At 44.1% G+C, this 17,526-nt stretch overlaps 1 protein-coding gene across 1 annotated transcript; it reads right to left on the reverse strand.

The window, feature by feature from the left end:
* Nucleotides 1-1,573: 1,573 nt before the first annotated feature.
* Nucleotides 1,574-13,649, reverse strand: LOC125516660 (tyrosine N-monooxygenase-like). The gene is made up of 3 exons (XM_048682016.1): nucleotides 12,725-13,649; nucleotides 2,563-2,609; nucleotides 1,574-2,209 (listed from the first exon to the last, which is right to left on the reverse strand). The coding sequence occupies exons 1-3, from the start codon at nucleotides 13,647-13,649 to the stop codon at nucleotides 1,574-1,576; spliced, it is 1,608 nt and encodes a 535-aa protein (XP_048537973.1).
* Between the last annotated feature and the right edge of the window lie 3,877 nt (nucleotides 13,650-17,526).

Here is a 17,526-nt window from a genome sequence, read left to right on the forward strand (position 1 = left end):
CCTTCTTCAAATTATATGTGGCGGATGCGGGATGACCTCCTACCACAAGATCGCATCAAAGCAATTCAAAAGGAATTGGCGGGATTTTTTCTTGACCACGTCATCAATAAAGCCAGAGAATACCATCTGGAAGCTGAGTTCATATATAATTAGGGGATTATATTGTAAGAGATCCTAATATTGTAGATATGTAGCCAGTAGCGCCGAATAGATATATGAAAACTTGTTGTTCGACCGATCTCTCGGAGAAGGAGAGGTCGATATCACTTCTCTCTGTATGAATATGTTCATGACGAACTTCTGTACTTAATGGTTTCCTTCATTTGCTTACTAGCTAGCGTGTCGAGGGCCTCTCTATATGTATAGTACGTAGCGTCTACCAAGCACGGAGATAAGACAGGACACTTCTCTCTATTAATTAATTAGCTACCTAACACAATATATGAAACCCCCCAAAATTAACCATACAAAACCCCCCAACCCCCCCTCCTTTCAAAAAAAACAAAAACCCTAGCCCCTGAAATGCTGACGCGTGGTAGCTTATTGGTCCGGGTTGGTGCCACCAACCGGGACCAAAGGCCCTCCTACCTGGGCTCGCCGCAACGGCCACGTGGAGGCCCATCTGTCCCGGTTGGTGTAAGAACCAGGACTAAAGGTTTAGGGCTTTAGTAACGACCCTTTAGTCCTGGTTTCCCAACCGGGACAAATGGGCCTTATGAACTGGGACAAATGGTCGTTTTTCTACTAGTGCATGCACATCAACATGAGCTTGGAGGTTTAATCGGGTCTTTATTTCTTCCATTGGCCCATAATAATCTTGAATCTTTAATCAGGTCTTCATTTCTTTCATTGGCCTATAATCTCAGATATTTAGTTGGGTCTTCACTGGTTCCATTGGCCCATAACCAGAGATCTTTAATCATGTCTTTATTGCTTTCATTGGCCCATAATCTCGGATCTCAAATTGGAGATCACCCTCGTAATATGCGTCCTCATTGCATACCTCACTCTCTGAGTTTTTTTATGTTTTTTGAGGCTGCTTGTTGATTTCCATGGCAACTTGCTAGCGTATATAAACTTGTAGAATTCAAAGTAAGAAAACTAGGTGGCACTATTTAATTGATGAACCAAAATAAAAAGACTATTATAGGCTGCTATGCTGCCCTGCCTGGGACATGGGATGGAAGAAACAACTCAAATGGAGTTGCCCAACGTATACAGCCGACCCACTGTCATCCTTCGTTGGTGATAAAAAGAGCATCATCTTGTATACATTTTCATCTCTATCTGTCCAAAATCAACAGTAGATGGGTGGTTGTTTGGCTAGCGGGTATTGTTCCAATGTTTTGGACAAGCCTAGGACGATCCAGCGACGCATGAAAGAAACCGGCTCGCTCGTATGTGAAATGGACAAAACCAAAATAGCTAGCATACGTGAAAATCAATCGAAGTGGAACGAAACAAAGCGGGACGAAAATAAGAATATCGCCTTCCTTTATTAGTATATAAGTACATAGATTCATCAAGAAAATAGCATACTTGCCTTATTGGTGATTCATAGCTCGTTATTTGCTCAACGGTGCATGAGAGGGTAGAGGTGCGCTGCAAGACGTGGCTCAGCATGTAGCACTAGCGGTTCCTCTATGAAGAGGTCATGCTTGGACTCGCGGAGATTGATGGCCGACACCCCAGACGGTTTGGTCCAGGTGAAGCCATGCAGGAGCCTGCCGAAGAGCATGACACTCATGGTTGTTCCTAGTGATGCCGTGATGCATCCCCGCCGTCCGGTGCTAAAGGAGATGAACCGCAATTCGCTCTCGGTAAGCACCACATTGATGTTGTCTACCATATGGCGCTCTGGCTTGAAGTGGAGTGGTTCATCCCAGACGGTGGGGTTCTGGCCCAGGGCCAGCCGGCTGAGGATGATGTGGCTACCCTTGGGAACGCGGTAGCCCGCAACAATGGTGTCGGCAATTGCCACATGCGGCACGTTGAAGGGAGCGACTGGGTGGAGGCGAAATGCCTCACGTATGCACGCCTTGAGATAGTTGAGTTGCACGATGTCCGACTCTTGCACCAGTCGCTCGCGACCGACCACCTGGTCCATCTCCTCCACCGCTTTGGCCACCAATTTTGGGTTGTTCACCATCTCTGCCAGCGCCCACTCCACTGCATTTGACGGGTTATCTATGGCCGCTAATATTATGTCCTGCATGCATTCCATGGAGATAAATGTAAGTTAATACAATTTATATATTTGCATGAAGATAGATTACATTGACTAATTGGAATTTTAAATACAGTTTAAGTTGAAATCACATCAAAATGGTAGAAAAATGCAATAATGATATGTTTAAACTATCAATTCATAATTTCTTATTCTATTGTTTCCCTTTTCTAACACCTGTGAAATACAGTATAAGATCTATTTAAGAGTGTGAGCTATTACCTTTTCTCATGGATGACGTATTACCTTGTAGGACTATGAGGCAATTGGTCACTAAATTCAATCTAGGCCCTTGAACCATCTTAAAATTTCTCATTAATTAATATTTTGCTTACCTTGCATTGTGCTTTGACCTCATCGATGTTGAGCAATGGCTTGCCGTCTATAGGATCGAAAGTATGTCTAGAGGGGGGGTGATTAGACTACTTGACCAAATAAAAACTTAACCTTTTCCCAATTTTAGTTCTTGGCAGATTTTGGCTATTGTAGGACAAGTCAAGCAATCATCACACAATTCAAGCAAGCATGCAAAGAGTATATTTATATTGCAGCGGAAAGTAAAGCATGCAACTTGCAAGGAATGTAAAGGGAAGGGGTTTGGAGATTCAAACGCAATTGAGACACAGATGTTTTTTCCCATGGTTCGGATAGGTGGTGCTATCCTACATCCACGTTGATGGAGACTTCAACCCACAAAGGGTAACGGTTGCGCGAGTCCACGGAGGGCTCCACCCACAAAGGGTAACGGTTGCGCGAGTCCACGAGGGCTCCACCCACAAAGGGTCCATGAAGAAGCAACCACCCACAAAGGGTCCACGAAGTAGCAACCTTGTCTATCCCACCATGGCCATCGCCCACGAAGGACTTGCCTCACTAGCGGTAGATCTTCACGAAGTAGGCGATCTCCTTGCCCTTACAAACTCCTTGGTTCAACTCCACAATCTTGTCGGAGGCTTCCAAGTGACACCTAGCCAATCTAGGAGACACCACTCTCCAAGAAGTAACAAATGGTGTGTAGGTAATGAACTCCTTGCTCTTGTGCTTCAAATGCTAGTCTCCCAAACACTCAATTCTCTCTCATAGGATTTGGATTTTGTGGAAAGAAGATTTGAGTGGAAAGCAACTTGGGAAGGCTAGAGATCAAGATTCATATGGTAGGAATGGAATGTCTTGATCTCAACACATGAGTAGGTGGTTCTCTCTCAGAACATATGAGTTGGAATTGTGTATGTGTTCTGATGGCTCTCTCCATGAATGAAGAGGAGGTGGAGGGGTATATATAGCCTCCACACAAAATCCAACTGTTACACATAGTTTTCCAATCTCGGTGGGACCGAATCAACAAACTCGGTCGGACCGAAAATGTAAACCTAGTGACCGTTAGAGATTTCGGTGGGACTGACATGCAACTCGGTAGGACCGATATGGTTAGGGTTTGGGCATAACGTAATCTCGGTGAGACCGATTACACAAACTCGGTGAGACCGATTTGGTAATTAGCTAACCAGAGAGTTGGTCAGGCAAACTCGGTGGGACCGATTTGCTCTTTCGGTGAGACCGAAAGTTACAAAAGGAAAAGGAAACACTGAATTTACATTGCAATCTCGGTGGGACCGATCCGCTCTTTTGGTGAGACCGAAAAGTTACGAAAGGAAAACAGAGAGTTTGCAATCCCATCTCGGTGAGACCGAGATCCCTATCGGTAGAACCGATTTGCTAGGGTTTGGCAGTGGCTTATGACAAGTGAAACTCAGTGGCGCCGGATAGAAAGAATTGGTAGGACCGAGTTTGTCTTAGGGTTTAGGTCATATCTAGATATGGGAAAGTAGTTGGGGGTTTTGGAGCATATCACTAAGCATATGAAGCAAGAGGCTCATTAAGCAACACCTCATCCCTCCTTGATAGTATTGGCTTTTCCTAAAGACTCAATGTGATCTTGGATCACTAAAATATAAAATGAAGAGTCTTGAGCTTTTGAGCTTGAGCCAATCCTTTGTCCTTAGCATTTTGAGGGTTCCACTTTCACATCCATGCCATGCCAATCATTGAGCTTTCCTGAAATAGTCATCTTGGAATAGCATTAGCTCAATGAGCTATATGTTGTTATGAATTACCAAAACCACCTAGGGATAGTTGCACTTTCAATCTCCCCCTTTTTGGTAATTGATGACAACATATAGATCAAAGCTTCGACAAATGATAATAAGCATGAAATATATCGTCGCTTTGAGAAGTATGTGATAAGTAAGAGCTCCCCCTAAATTTGTGCATATTTAAAATTTTCTTTGGACTGCAAATGCACAAAGAGTTAGAGTCATGGGTTACTCTTCCATGTCACATACATCTTGGTGGAGCGCTTAAAATTATAAGAATGAAATACATGCACTCATCACCAAGAATAGTGAATGATCACATAAGATAGATAAGATAATAGCATTAAGCAAACATTAAGTGTAGCTTATGATCAAACACATGATCATCAATGTCTCACGAGCAATGACATATTATCTCAAGCACTCAAAAGCAAACAAAGTTCGAAAAACCACCAAATAAAGCAAGAGAGAAAAAAAGCAACACTCTCTCTCTCTCGAAGCCTATGATCTATACATTTTTCTCCCCCTTTGGCAACAAGTTACCAAAAAGTTTCTAGAAAATTCATAGTGCTAGATCGATGCTCAGGCTTGATCTTCAGGTGGTGGTGGAGTTCGGATCACTCCAAGGATGAAGGCTTCTGTAGACGCTGAAGTAGACGCTGGAGTTGGGGCTGAGGTAGATGCTGGAGCTGGTGGAACTGAGGCTGTAGCTGGTGCAGAAGTGGTGGCTCTGGTGTCAGCAACTAGCACTGCAGACGACCTTGGACCTCATGGCACTCTGGCAAAGGCATCAGTTGTAGTCCTGCCTCTCCTCTCCTGCATGTCATCCTGGAGCTGCTCCACTGCAGTCTGAATCTCTGTCACCTTGACATCCAAGTCATAGAACTTTTGTTCCATGATTCTCTCTAGGCTTGCCTGGTTCTGAGTTAGGGTGGCTAGTCCTTTCTCAATCCGCAGGGTGGATGCAATTAGGTAACCAAGCTGCTCTTGTTTAGTTTTCAAGAAATATTCAGATGCCTCCTCTTGAGTTGGCATCTTGGCAGCTTTCTCCTTCCTTGCCTTCTCCTTCTTTGCTTGTGCTTGTGCTGATGATGGTTCATTCTCAGTCATAACCACTTGATTATCCTCAAAATCTGGACGGATGGGCAGGTGTTCCTTGTCCAATGAGTATATGCCTGTGCCCATCTTTGAGTTGATGAGCTCCTGAATCTATGGGGCATATCCACAGCTCCTCTTCTGGTCTGCTGCTGTCCTCTTGATTGTCTCTACTATGAGGCTCATGACCTTGAATTTCTGAGGTACATCAAATACATGAAGCAAATTGATTGCATGGCCTCGGATCATCTTGTGATCTCCAGATTTGGGCAATAAGGTGTGCCTCAAGATCCAATTGATAGTTGGCAGCCCTGACAGAAGATAATGCACTGAGCCAAATTTGAAAGTTTCAAGAGCTTCATTTGGAATTTCTTTGTACATATTGGACATTGAGTTATGATCCATCTTCTTCTTGGCATAGATATCCAAGTCATCCTCATGCTCTTCAGGGGCATTGATCAGCTGAGCCCATTCAGCAACTGTAGATTGGTACCTCGTACCCTCAGACATCCAAGTTATCCTACCATCTGGATAAAAGTGTGTTGTGGAGTAGAACTGCATGATAAGCTCCTCATTCCACTTTGTGAGCTTCTGCCCAACAAAGTCTGCAACTCCACAAGCACTAAAGTTGTCTTGCACTCCAGGATAGTGCTCTTCATTGTCCTTGATGTACTCCCAATCAACCCATCTCATGTCACAAACTATTGGCTTCTTGTCAAGCAAAACTGTCTCATAGAAGTCCTGCTGTTCCTTGGTGTGAAATCTGTAATCCACAGCAGTTCTTCTCCTTGAAGCATACGGATCTGCTTCTCTCCACTTCCTCAGCCCTGAATCTCTCCTGAGCTTCATATCCTCAGCCACAGGATGAGCATCATTGTGGTCTGGGATCTTGGGCTTGAGTTTTCTGAGTACTTGCTCTTCATCATCTTCTTCTGCAGCTTCAGGCACTGGGGCCTTGTTCTTCTCAGTTGCAGGTATGCTCCTTGTGTTTCTCTTTGGTGCAGACTTGGACTTGGAGGCAGCTTTGGGTGCTTCTTTGGGCTTAGATGTGGCAGCCCCTGTCATGATAGCATCACCCATAAGCTTAGGTGCCTTAGGTGCCGGTGCAGCAACCTCTTCTTCTTCCTCTTCTTCCTCTTCTTCCATGATGGAAGACTTTCCAAGCACTCTGGCTACGGTCTTCTTGACCCTTTCCTTCCTCTTCTTACCTTCAGCAGCAACTGGCTCTATGGGAGTGGGCTTCTCAGAAATCTTGGTTGAAGCTCTGGCCTTTGGCATAGGCTGCCTACCTGCTGGCCTTTTGATTTTCATCCCTGGCTTTGTGCCTTGAGCTGGTTCAACTCTCTTGGAAGTTGCTTCCTCTTCTGCCACATAATCTTCATCCTCAGAATCTGAAGTTCTCTTCTTCCTCTGTCTGGTGGCAGCTTTTGGCAAATTGCTAGGAGTGCTCCTGCTGCCATCATCTGAAGAACTTGAGGGACTAGTGCCCTCACTCATCTGCACTTGCTCTTCTGACATGTTCTGGCTATCACTTTGGTCTGACATGATGAACAAGCTGACTGCTGACCCTGTGAACAGTTTATAGATGAGGTAGAGTGGATGAGCATCACAAAATGCAGAGATTTTTGCAAAAGAATGGTCCAAAAACTTAGTTTTAGTTTCCCACTGAAATCATCTCAGATCTACCGATTTTCAAACTCGGTGATACCGAAGCAGTTTTGGAACCTAAACTAGTGAACTCGGTTGGACCGAGTCACAGTTCGGTGGCACCGAGACTGCTAGGGTTTCACAGAGTTCCAAAATCGGTCACACCGATAAGTAATTCTCGGTCAGACCGAGTCTCACTTGTGCAATGGCATAAGCCAAATCGGTGGGACCGAGTTTTTCAACTCGGTGGGTCCGAGATGGTTTCGGCGGAAACCTAAACCTAGAATTTTCGAATCAAACCTAATCTACGAGTTCATTGACAAGATAGGAGTGTTTCAATCGTGGCAAGAATCATGATGATCACAATGTGCTAAGAATCGGATTGGGGAATAGCACAAAGATCGAGTCCATACCCTAGTTCGGTGGAGACTCGCTACGGCGGCAACGGCGGGGTAGAATTCCCGTTGACGGCGACGGAGACCAGCGACTGGAGGCGGCTGGCGGCGAGGAGACGATCCGGAGACCACGTTGGCAGAGCAGGCTATCGCGCGGGCGAAGGGGTTCGGAGAAATTTCCAAATTTTTGCCCGTGGCTATATATAGCCCGACCCTGTCGGTGTGACCGAGTGGAACAACTCGGTGGCACCGAGATGCAAAACTGTATACAGTTGTTGCAATTCGGTGTGACCGAGAGGTTCAAATCGGTTGCACCGAGATCGAAAACCTAGATCAACTTAATGATCTCGGTAGGACCGAAAGTGGGGTATCGGTCAGACCGAGAATCATAAAGAGGTTTTGGAAGTTTAAGTCTATGACGAATCGGGGACTCCGAGCGCTCCTCACACAGAGTGGTTCGAATCTGACTTGATCAAATTTTGTGATGTAGCATGAATAGAGTTTGAGACGAGAAAAGCATAGATAGCTAGAGGAGGTTCTTAGGCATTCTTGTCCATCCACTTGGCAAAAGGAAATAAAACCAAACAATCAAAACAACAAGTGGATGTCCTCAAATGAGTAAATATGCAACCAGCATGCTCACACAATAAGATGGCAAATGAAATATGTGACAAGGCATGCACAACCAATTCTAGCATCTACCAAGCAATTTGTGATGACAAGGTCATCTATATATGAGTATATTGACTTAGGAGTCAAGTGAGAACACTTGATCATAGGTCATACTCATCGTTTAAGCTCAAGTGGGGTTACCACTTTTACATAAAGCATTGTTGTGTTCACATCTTTAGAGTTGCTTTAGCTCAAGTCTTAGAGTAAAGCTCCCCCTAGATGTGATATCCCCCCTTAGAGGGATGAACTAACCTCGGGTTTTGTCGATGATGGCTTCATGTAGATGTTGAAGATGTGGATGCTCAATGTTGATGTAGATCACTTGGAGCTATCCATTTGAGTGAATTGCACTTTCAATACCTACATGGGTTAGTCCCACAAGGAACAAACAAGGATATCCATAGACATAGAGTGATGCACACACAAGATGATGTCCATGAAAACTTTTAGGTTACCTTGTCCCTTGTCTTACCAACAAGAGGGTTTGTGACTCCTTGAACTAGTGCAAGATGTGGAAGTTGATTGCACTTGTTCTTGCCAAAATGATAAGAGTGAAGTATGTTGGCGGAGTCACCCTCAAGAACTCTCTAGTTCTTCTTCTTTTGGATCCACACCATCTTGATGGGAATCCTTGGAGTTGTAGTCGTACTTGATGAAGTGGAACTTGAAGTAGTCTTGGGAATCCACTTGACTAAGGTCTTAGGAGCTTCTTCAAATGCATCAATTTCCTCTTGAAGCTTGTCCTTGCATTTTTGCTTGTAGTCTTGTGGTGGAAGATCATCTTGAGCTTGTGTCCCCTTGAAAGAAGTATCATACTTCTCTTGTTGAGGAACAAACTTTGTCTTGGGGTATTGATCTTCTTCCCACTCAACTCCATTGGCATTGAACTTTCGTTCAAAACCAACACCTTGATTCTTCCGGTGCATTCCTTGCTTGCGCACAATTTCCTCAAATTTCTTACTCCCGGCAAGGCTTTTGTACACCCCTTTCTCTATAATTCCCTTCAATAAGCTATTTTCTTGCTCAAGTGTAACTTGGCTAAGAGAATCATTAGTGGAATCAAGAGAACTACTAGAAGCAACAATATTGGATTTAGCATGATCATTGTTACTGCTAGAGGAAGAATCTTTCTTGTTCTTGTTACTAGACTTGACTTGAGGCATGTAAGTGGATAAGAGTAAACGCTTGGCAATGTAAGAAGAACTTTTCTTGCGGAGATCATCATTGATTGCTTTTAAGAACTCATGCTCTTGCTCAAGATTGAGCTTTTCAAAGCGTAATTTCTCATGAGCTCTTAAAAGTTCTCGATGATCTTCGAAGATAGTTTCATTAGCTAACTTAAGAGTGTTTAGTTCTTTAGTTAGATCCTCAATATTCTCCTTATCATTGTCAGTCGTTTTATCTTGATTAGCATGATTAATTTACGTTTCATCATAGTATTCATCACTAGAGTTGTCAACAAGCAAATCATCACCTAACAAGTCATCTTCATCACTATTGAAATCAACATACTCGGGGTGTGTTACCTTAGGACCTTTGGTCATGAAGCATCTTCCAATTCCTTCATTTGGTGAGTCAAATATGTCGTAGGAGTTGGTTGACACAAGTGCTAGACCGGCAACACCTTCATCTTGAGTATCTTCGGAGTCGGAGTGATAACTTCTCTCGGAGTGGCTGTCGGAGTCGGAGCCGGATACCCATTCACCAACATGAGCTTGATGTCTTTGTCTTGTGTAGCTCCTTGATGATTTTTCCTTCCTTTCCGAATCCTTGCTTCTCCGTGAGTATCTTCGTTCATAAGGATCATCTCTACTCCTTCTCTCTCTTGGTGGTGATTCTTTGCTTCTTCTTTTTGGAGAATCTTCTCTTCTCTTTTAGGGAGCCGTACACTCATTGGAATAGTGTCCGAGTCTTCCACAACTGTAGCAGTTTCGCTCTCTACTAGAAGATCTTTTGTCATTGTAGGACCTTGACTTGAAGCTTCTATCTTTGCTTCTACTCTTGTAGAACTTGTTGAAGTTCTTCACCATTAAGCTCAATTCTTCATTGAAGTCTTGTTTCTCACTTGATCATGTAGGGGCTTCACATGAGGCTTTGTAGGCACCACTTGATTTGTTGTGAAGTTCCTCTTTATCCTTAAGTGACATCTCATGAGCAACAATTCTTCCAATCACCTCCGTTGGCTTGAGATCTTTGTAATCGGGCATCATTTGGATCAATGTGCACATGGTATCATATTTTCCATCCAAGGTTCTTAGAATCTTCTTGATGATGAATCTATCGGTCATCTCTTCACTTCCTAAGCCGGCAATCTCATTTGTGATGAGAGCAAGCCTAGAGTACATTTCAGCGACACCTTCATCATCCTTCATTTTGAACTTGTCAAGTTGACTTTGAAGCACATCCAACTTGGATTCCTTGACGGAGTTGGTACCTTCGTGCATATCAATCAAAGTGTCCCAAATTTCCTTTGCATTCTCAAGACGGCTGATTTTGTTGAATTCTTCGGGGCACAATCCGTTGAAGAGAATATCACAAGCTTGAGCATTGTATTGCAACATCTTCAACTCATCCGCGGTAGCTTCACGGTTTGGTTCTTTCCCATCAAAGAAGTCACCTTGCAAACCAACACACACAATAGCCCAAACGGCGGGGTTATGTCCAAGAATATGCATTTTCATTTTATGCTTCCAACTAGCAAAGTTAGTACCATCAAAGTAAGGACCTCTACGGTGATAATTTCCCTCGCTAGACACCATACTCTCCTAGGTTGTGAAACCAAGGCTATGACCACCAAAAGCTATGAAGATCAAAGCAAATGGAGACCAAAGCTCTGATACCACTTGTAGGATCGAAAGTATGTCTAGAGGGGGGGTGATTAGACTACTTGACCAAATAAAAACTTAACATTTTCCTAATTTTAGTTCTTGGCAGATTTTGGCTATTGTAGGACAAGTCAAGCAATCATCACACAATTCAAGCAAGCATGCAAAGAGTATATTGGCAGCGGAAAGTAAAGCATGCAACTTGCAAGAATGTAAAGGGAAGGGTTTGGAGAATTCAAACGCAATTGGAGACACGGATGTTTTTCCCGTGGTTCGGATAGGTGGTGCTATCCTACATCCACGTTGATGGAGACTTCAACCCACAAAGGGTAACGGTTGCGCGAGTCCACGGAGGGCTCCACCCACAAAGGGTAACGGTTGCGCGAGTCCACGGAGGGCTCCACCCACAAAGGGTCCACGAAGAAGCAACCACCCACAAAGGGTCCACGAAGAAGCAACCTTGTCTATCCCACCATGGCCATCGCCCACAAAGGACTTGCCTCACTAGCGGTAGATCTTCACGAAGTAGGCGATCTCCTTGCCCTTACAAACTCCTTGGTTCAACTCCACAATCTTGTCGGAGGCTCCCAAGTGACACCTAGCCAATCTAGGAGACACCACTCTCCAAGAAGTAACAAATGGTGTGTAGGTAATGAACTCCTTGCTCTTGTGCTTCAAATGATAGTCTCCCCAACACTCAACTCTCTCTCATAGGATTTGGATTTTGTGGAAATAAGATTTGAGTGGAAAGCAACTTGGGGAAGGCTAGAGATCAAGATTCATATGGTAGGAATGGAATATCTTGGTCTCAACACATGAGTAGGTGGTTCTCTCTCAGAACATATGAGTTGGAATTGTGTATGCATTCTGATGGCTCTCTCCACGAATGAAGAGGAGGTGGAGGGGTATATATAGCCTCCACACAAAATCCAACCGTTACACACAGTTTTCCAATCTCGGTGGGACCGAATCAACAAACTCGGTCGGACCGAAAAGGTAAACCTAGTCACCGTTAGAGATTTTCGGTGGGACTGACATGCAACTCGGTAGTACTGATATGGTTAGGGTTTGGGCATAACGTAATCTCGGTGAGACCGATTACACAAACTCGGTGAGACCGATTTTGGTAATTAGCTAACCAGAGAGTTGGTCAGGCAAACTCGGTGGGACCGATTTGCTCTTTCGGTGAGACCGAAAAGTTACAAAAAGGAAACACTGAATTTACATTGCAATCTCGGTGGGACCGATCCGCTCTTTCAGTGAGACCGAAAAGTTACGAAAGGGAAACAGAGAGTTTCCCATCTCGGTGAGACCGAGATCCCTATCGGTAGAACCGATTTGCTAGGGTTTGGCAGTGGCTTATGACAAGTGAAACTCGGTGGCGCCGGATAGAAAGAATCGGTAGGACCGAGTTTGGCTTAGGGTTTAGGTCATATGTGGATATGGGAAAGTAGTTGAGGGTTTTGGAGCATATCACTAAGCATATGAAGCAAGAGGCTCATTAAGCAACACCTCATCCCTCCTTGATAGTATTGGCTTTTCCTAAAGACTCAATGTGATCTTGGATCACTAAAATATAAAATGAAGAGTCTTGAGCTTTTGAGCTTGAGCCAATCCTTTGTCCTTAGCATTTTGAGGGTTCCACTTTCACATCCATGCCATGCCAATCATTGAGCTTTCCTGAAATAGTCATCTTGGAATAGCATTAGCTCAATGAGCTATATGTTGTTATGAATTACCAAAACCACCTAGGGATAGTTGCACTTTCACCGTCACCATCGGCGAGCATGATGAGAACGTCAAGGAAGTCCTGGACCCCGTCCTGCCTCTCGTTGCTGTTCCATTGCCTCCAACGCTCTTCAATGACCATGTTGTGCAGTCTATCCACTTTTGTGTTGGCCTCCTTAATAATTTTCTCGTGGCCGTCGAGGTCTAGGCCAAGTAGACACGGGAGGTAGTCGCTGACGCAGAACGAGAAGAGGAGCCCTAGGAGGGTGAAGGAAGCATCCATGTGCTCCACCTCCATCGGCCCCGGCCCGCCGTCCGGCTGAGGCTCCCCGAAGTACCGTTGGCCGAAGACAAGCCGGCGGATGACGTTGCCGCAGTAATGCCGTGTGACATGCCTGACATTGACGTTGGCTAGTCCCAACGTTGAAGATGACCCCACGGCGGTGAGGTTGTATATGTAACGCGTCAAGTTGTCAGCTTCGTCGGCGCGCTTGTCATGGAGCCACTTGTGGCGGGAGGGGCAGATGATCTCAGAGGTGAGCACCTTGCGCATCTTCATCCACTGGTCGCCGAACGGCGTGAGCACGGCGTCCTTGTACCCGCAGCTGATGGCGTCGGAGGCGAAGGTGAGTGGGCGGGACAAGAAGTTCTTGTCCTGCTTCTTGAGCACCTCCCTTGCGATCTTGGGACATGTGATCGGGACGACGTGGACGCCGCCAAGGCGGAAGCAAGCGATGTCGGTGCCCATATCCTTCATCACGCGATGGATCCAACGGAACGCTGGCTTATTGAGCACCATCTCGGGCAGGCTACCCACCAGTGGCCACGACCATGGTCCCGGCGGAAGTGGAAGCGGGACCATCGCCGATGAGCATGTGCCACTGTGGACCTTGCTCTTGGTCATGGCAAGGTGTATGAGCGTTATTACGATGAGCAGCTGGGACACAAAGCAGCAGCAAGCCAACATTGTGGAGACTGCTGCTTGCTGAGTGCACACAGGCTTGCGAGGTAGCTTGCCTTGTTATCGTTGCGTAGGTAGGCCAACTTTGCTTTACGTGTTGCTTTGCCCATGAGTGCGAGACCCCTTTTTATATGTTACCTCTCTCCCCAAAAAATTGGCTTAGATTTATCTAGATACAAAGGTATCTACGTATCTAACACTAAAACATGTCTAGATATATTCCACATGTGTGGATCGTTTACCACATGTATCACATGGTATTTCAAATGTATTTATCCTGATACTACTAATAATAATTGTCTACAGAATGAAAAATCTTCTATTTGTAGATTGTCTTAGATTTATTTAGATAGGAAGGCTGATACTAATAATAATAATTGTCTATCCAAACATAGTCAAAACAGAATAAAAAGCTTCTATTTATAGATTGCCATAGATTTATCTATATATGAAGGCTGATACTAATAATAATAATTGTCTACCTAAACATAATCAAACCAGAATAAGAAATCTTCTATTTATATAGTCTTAGTTTATCTAGATACTAAGGATGGTATTAATAGTAATAATTGTCTATCCAAATGTAATCAAAATAGAATAAAACATCTCCTATTTGTATATTTCCGAGCGTATTATCCGAAACTAACCATAATTGTCTTTCCAAAAGTATTTCAGACGCCAGGATGATGGACCATATGGGCAGCTTTCGATTTGAAGAGATGGTCAGACCATGCATCCGAGATTCAATGAGCTGCTACATCGAGACCTCCTATTTAGCATTGTACGCGCCAGCGAACGACGGAGCGCGTACCCCTCGCTACCCCACGCTGCCTCATGGGCTGGCCCATGTGTGGGGAGGGAAAGCGGAACCATCTTTTCTTTGTTCTTTTTTTTTATTTTTTTCATTGTAATACTAATTCGGGATTTCAATAAAGTTACAACTTGTGAAATGTTCGTGAATTCAAAAATTGTTCATGATTTGAAAAAATATGTTCGCGAAATGATAAATGCTAACAGAATTAAAACATGTTCACCAAATTCCAAAACATTTCTTGAATTCAAAAAATGTTTGTGATTTCAAAGGAATGAACATCTTTTTTAATTTGATGAACATATTTTGAACATCTATAAACAAATTTGGCATTTGATGAACATTTTTTTAGTTTAATGAACAAAATTTGTATTCAAGAACATTTTTTGAAAAAGTCATGAACAAAATTTGAATTTGATGAACAGTTTTTTGAAAAAATAATGAACAGATTTGTAATTCAGTGAACAAATTTTGAATGTGATGAACATTTTTTGAAAACAATGAACAAAAATAGTCAAAAAGTGAAGAGGAAGAAAATAGAAAATAAAAAGGAAAAGAAAAAACCAAAAAAAGGAAAAAAAAGAAAGAAAAAATAAGAAAACAAAGAAGAATTGAAAAGGAAAAAAAATGAAAAACCAGTATAGAAAACAAAAAAAAGGGTTCTGGGAAGGTTCTACAACCTTTCCAAAACCGGCGGCAAAATAAACCGCAAAATTGGCTCGCCCATACGCTGAACGGGGAGCTTTGGGGGGAGGGGGTATGTTGCTAGCGGGCGACCTACGCGCTGTATAGGATCCCGCTCCTACATCATGCATGGGACATGCATGCACGACACAGGGAACAGTGGGCTCACGGGCCTTCTTATAGCAAGTTAAAAGGTGTGTCCAAGCACATGCAGAACTGGGTACGTACGTACTGACTTCGGTTCGGTGTGGCTTGAAAAGACCTGCATGAGCTCTACGACGGGGAAGAAGTGATGCTATGGCCGGAGGGGCCACCGCAACACCAAGTTCTTGCAGAATAGGGCATCACATAGGCGCCGTAAAAAACGATTCTAAGAGCATTTCCAACAGGCGCACAACTGCACGGCACGCAAAAACTTTTTTACAACATCGAAATAGCGTTTTTTTTTTTGCGGGAAGCAGGACGCTGGCTCCAGCGGCCGCTCCAAAATATGGCATGCACGAGTAGCTCCAGAAGGCATGCTAATTTACAGCGCGCACAAGCATCCGGCGCTTGCAAATATGATTTTTACATGTCCATTTGACAATATGATGATGTTTCAAATAATAAACAAATGTGCAAAACAGAGACGTAGCATAGTTCACTTGTACGACATAGTTCAAAATCACCCAACCAAGTTCATGACAAATAAAAGTTTACACAAACAAATGGCACATCAACAATCATGCCACATCACTCATCATCGTCCTCTTCTTCCTCCGATTCTTCCTTCTCATCCAAAGACGATTCTTCCTTCTCTTCATTTTCAAGCGCCACATCGTCATCAGGAGCTTGGATGGTGTTCACAAGATCTCCAGCAAGATAATGCGAAGGTATGTGAGGCACACAGGAAGACATGCGTCCGCCCATGTCACCCCGAAGGTGCTCCCATGCCTCCTGTGAGAGACCCAAAACTCATGCCTCTCATGATAGCTCTGAAGCCACCCATGCCTCCCGTAGGTGCTCTCAAGCCTCCCATGGTAGCTCCGAAGCCACCCATGCCTCCCATTGGTAGCTCCCATGCCTCTCATGGCCATGGCTCTTTTTTGGACCAAGACTTCACGGGAAAGAATGATGTAGTCCTTTTGCCTATCATCGAGTGTAGATGTGTCCATAAAGAACAAGTGCTTTTCCCTTTTCAATAATCTAGATCGCTACTCCATGGCCAATTTCTTCTACTCCAATGCCACCTTCCTCTCCTCGGTCGTTACCCTCCTCTCCTCGGCCGCCGCATCTTAGATCCTTTCCATCATCCTCACCGTGTTTGCTTCCTTTCGTGCTTAATAGCTTCCATAGCATTCTATAAATCATCGTCTCCTCTCTTCTTCTTTTCTTTTGCATCTTTCTTGCCTCCATTTGGTCTCTTTGGTTTGGAGTAGGCAACCGAGTTTGTTGTAGGGATTCTCTTGCCGCCATCACTTGATGCCTCCTCATCATCATCATCATCCAAATCAATAGTTGTCTTGCTTTTTTTGCTCTCCTCTTGGCCATCACGGGGCTTCCATTTCTCTTCATCCTTCAACACATTGTAGCAATGGGCCAACACAAATGATCTCCCTTTCTTGACCTTCCCTTTCTTGGTCTTCTTCTCTTCTCCTTGAAATAAGTTTTATGCAATAGTGAGCTACAAACAAAAGAACAAGTTAGCACTTGAAACACCAAAAAAGAAGCATGAACATGGAAGGAACATAAAGAAATGACACTTACCCTATCTCTATCATTAGTGTCACTTGGGTTTATCATGTCAACCGCCTTAAGTGCCGCCGCCCACCTTTGATAATCTTTGTTGATTGTCGACCACTGGGAGCAAAGAGATCTACGTGTGCGGTCAATTCCACTCTTGTTGTGTAAATCAAAGTGCTCCTTCATCCGGTCCCAATATGCATCTCTACTTTTGTCCCCTCTAATGTTAGCATCCATAGACACATGCAACCATGTATTGCATAGCAAGATGTCTTCGTCCATGGTGTAGTTGCCCGCTCTTTCTTTCGGTGCATCGACAATACCCTCACCATCCTCGTCAACCTCCCACTCAACATGATCATCTTCATGCACTTCATTGGTTTGAGACCAATGAGAATTGTTGGAGCCAACACCCATAGTTGACATATATGTGTCATCATTGCAACTACAAAGTATGTAGAAGAAAATAAGTTATCCACATGTATACATTTATGTAAAAAAACACCAACAAAAGGGGGGGAATCATACCTTGTGGGCATTTCATCAAACACCTTGTGCGCATCAGCCTCCGGGCAACAAATTGCGAGCTCTCCAGCGCTTTGGTCAGCAGAGGTGTGGCCGGACGCCCTGCAAGGTTCTTCTTCGTCCGCCTAGAAGAACCATGTG

Source organism: Triticum urartu, chromosome 6 (genome assembly GCF_003073215.2).
Source record: "Triticum urartu cultivar G1812 chromosome 6, Tu2.1, whole genome shotgun sequence".
In the NCBI taxonomy this organism is placed as follows: Eukaryota; Viridiplantae; Streptophyta; class Magnoliopsida; order Poales; family Poaceae; genus Triticum; species Triticum urartu.

Coding starts and splice junctions, on each gene's coding strand:
- LOC125516660 (XM_048682016.1), bottom strand. CDS start 13,649: ATGTTGGCTTGCTGCTGCTTTGTGTCCCAGCTGCTCATCGTAATAACG. Junction 2,610..12,724: donor CATGCTCGCCGATGGTGACG/GTGAAAGTGCAA, acceptor TCGATCCTATAG/ACGGCAAGCCATTGCTCAAC. Junction 2,210..2,562: donor AGGTCAAAGCACAATGCAAG/GTAAGCAAAATA, acceptor GAATGCATGCAG/GACATAATATTAGCGGCCAT.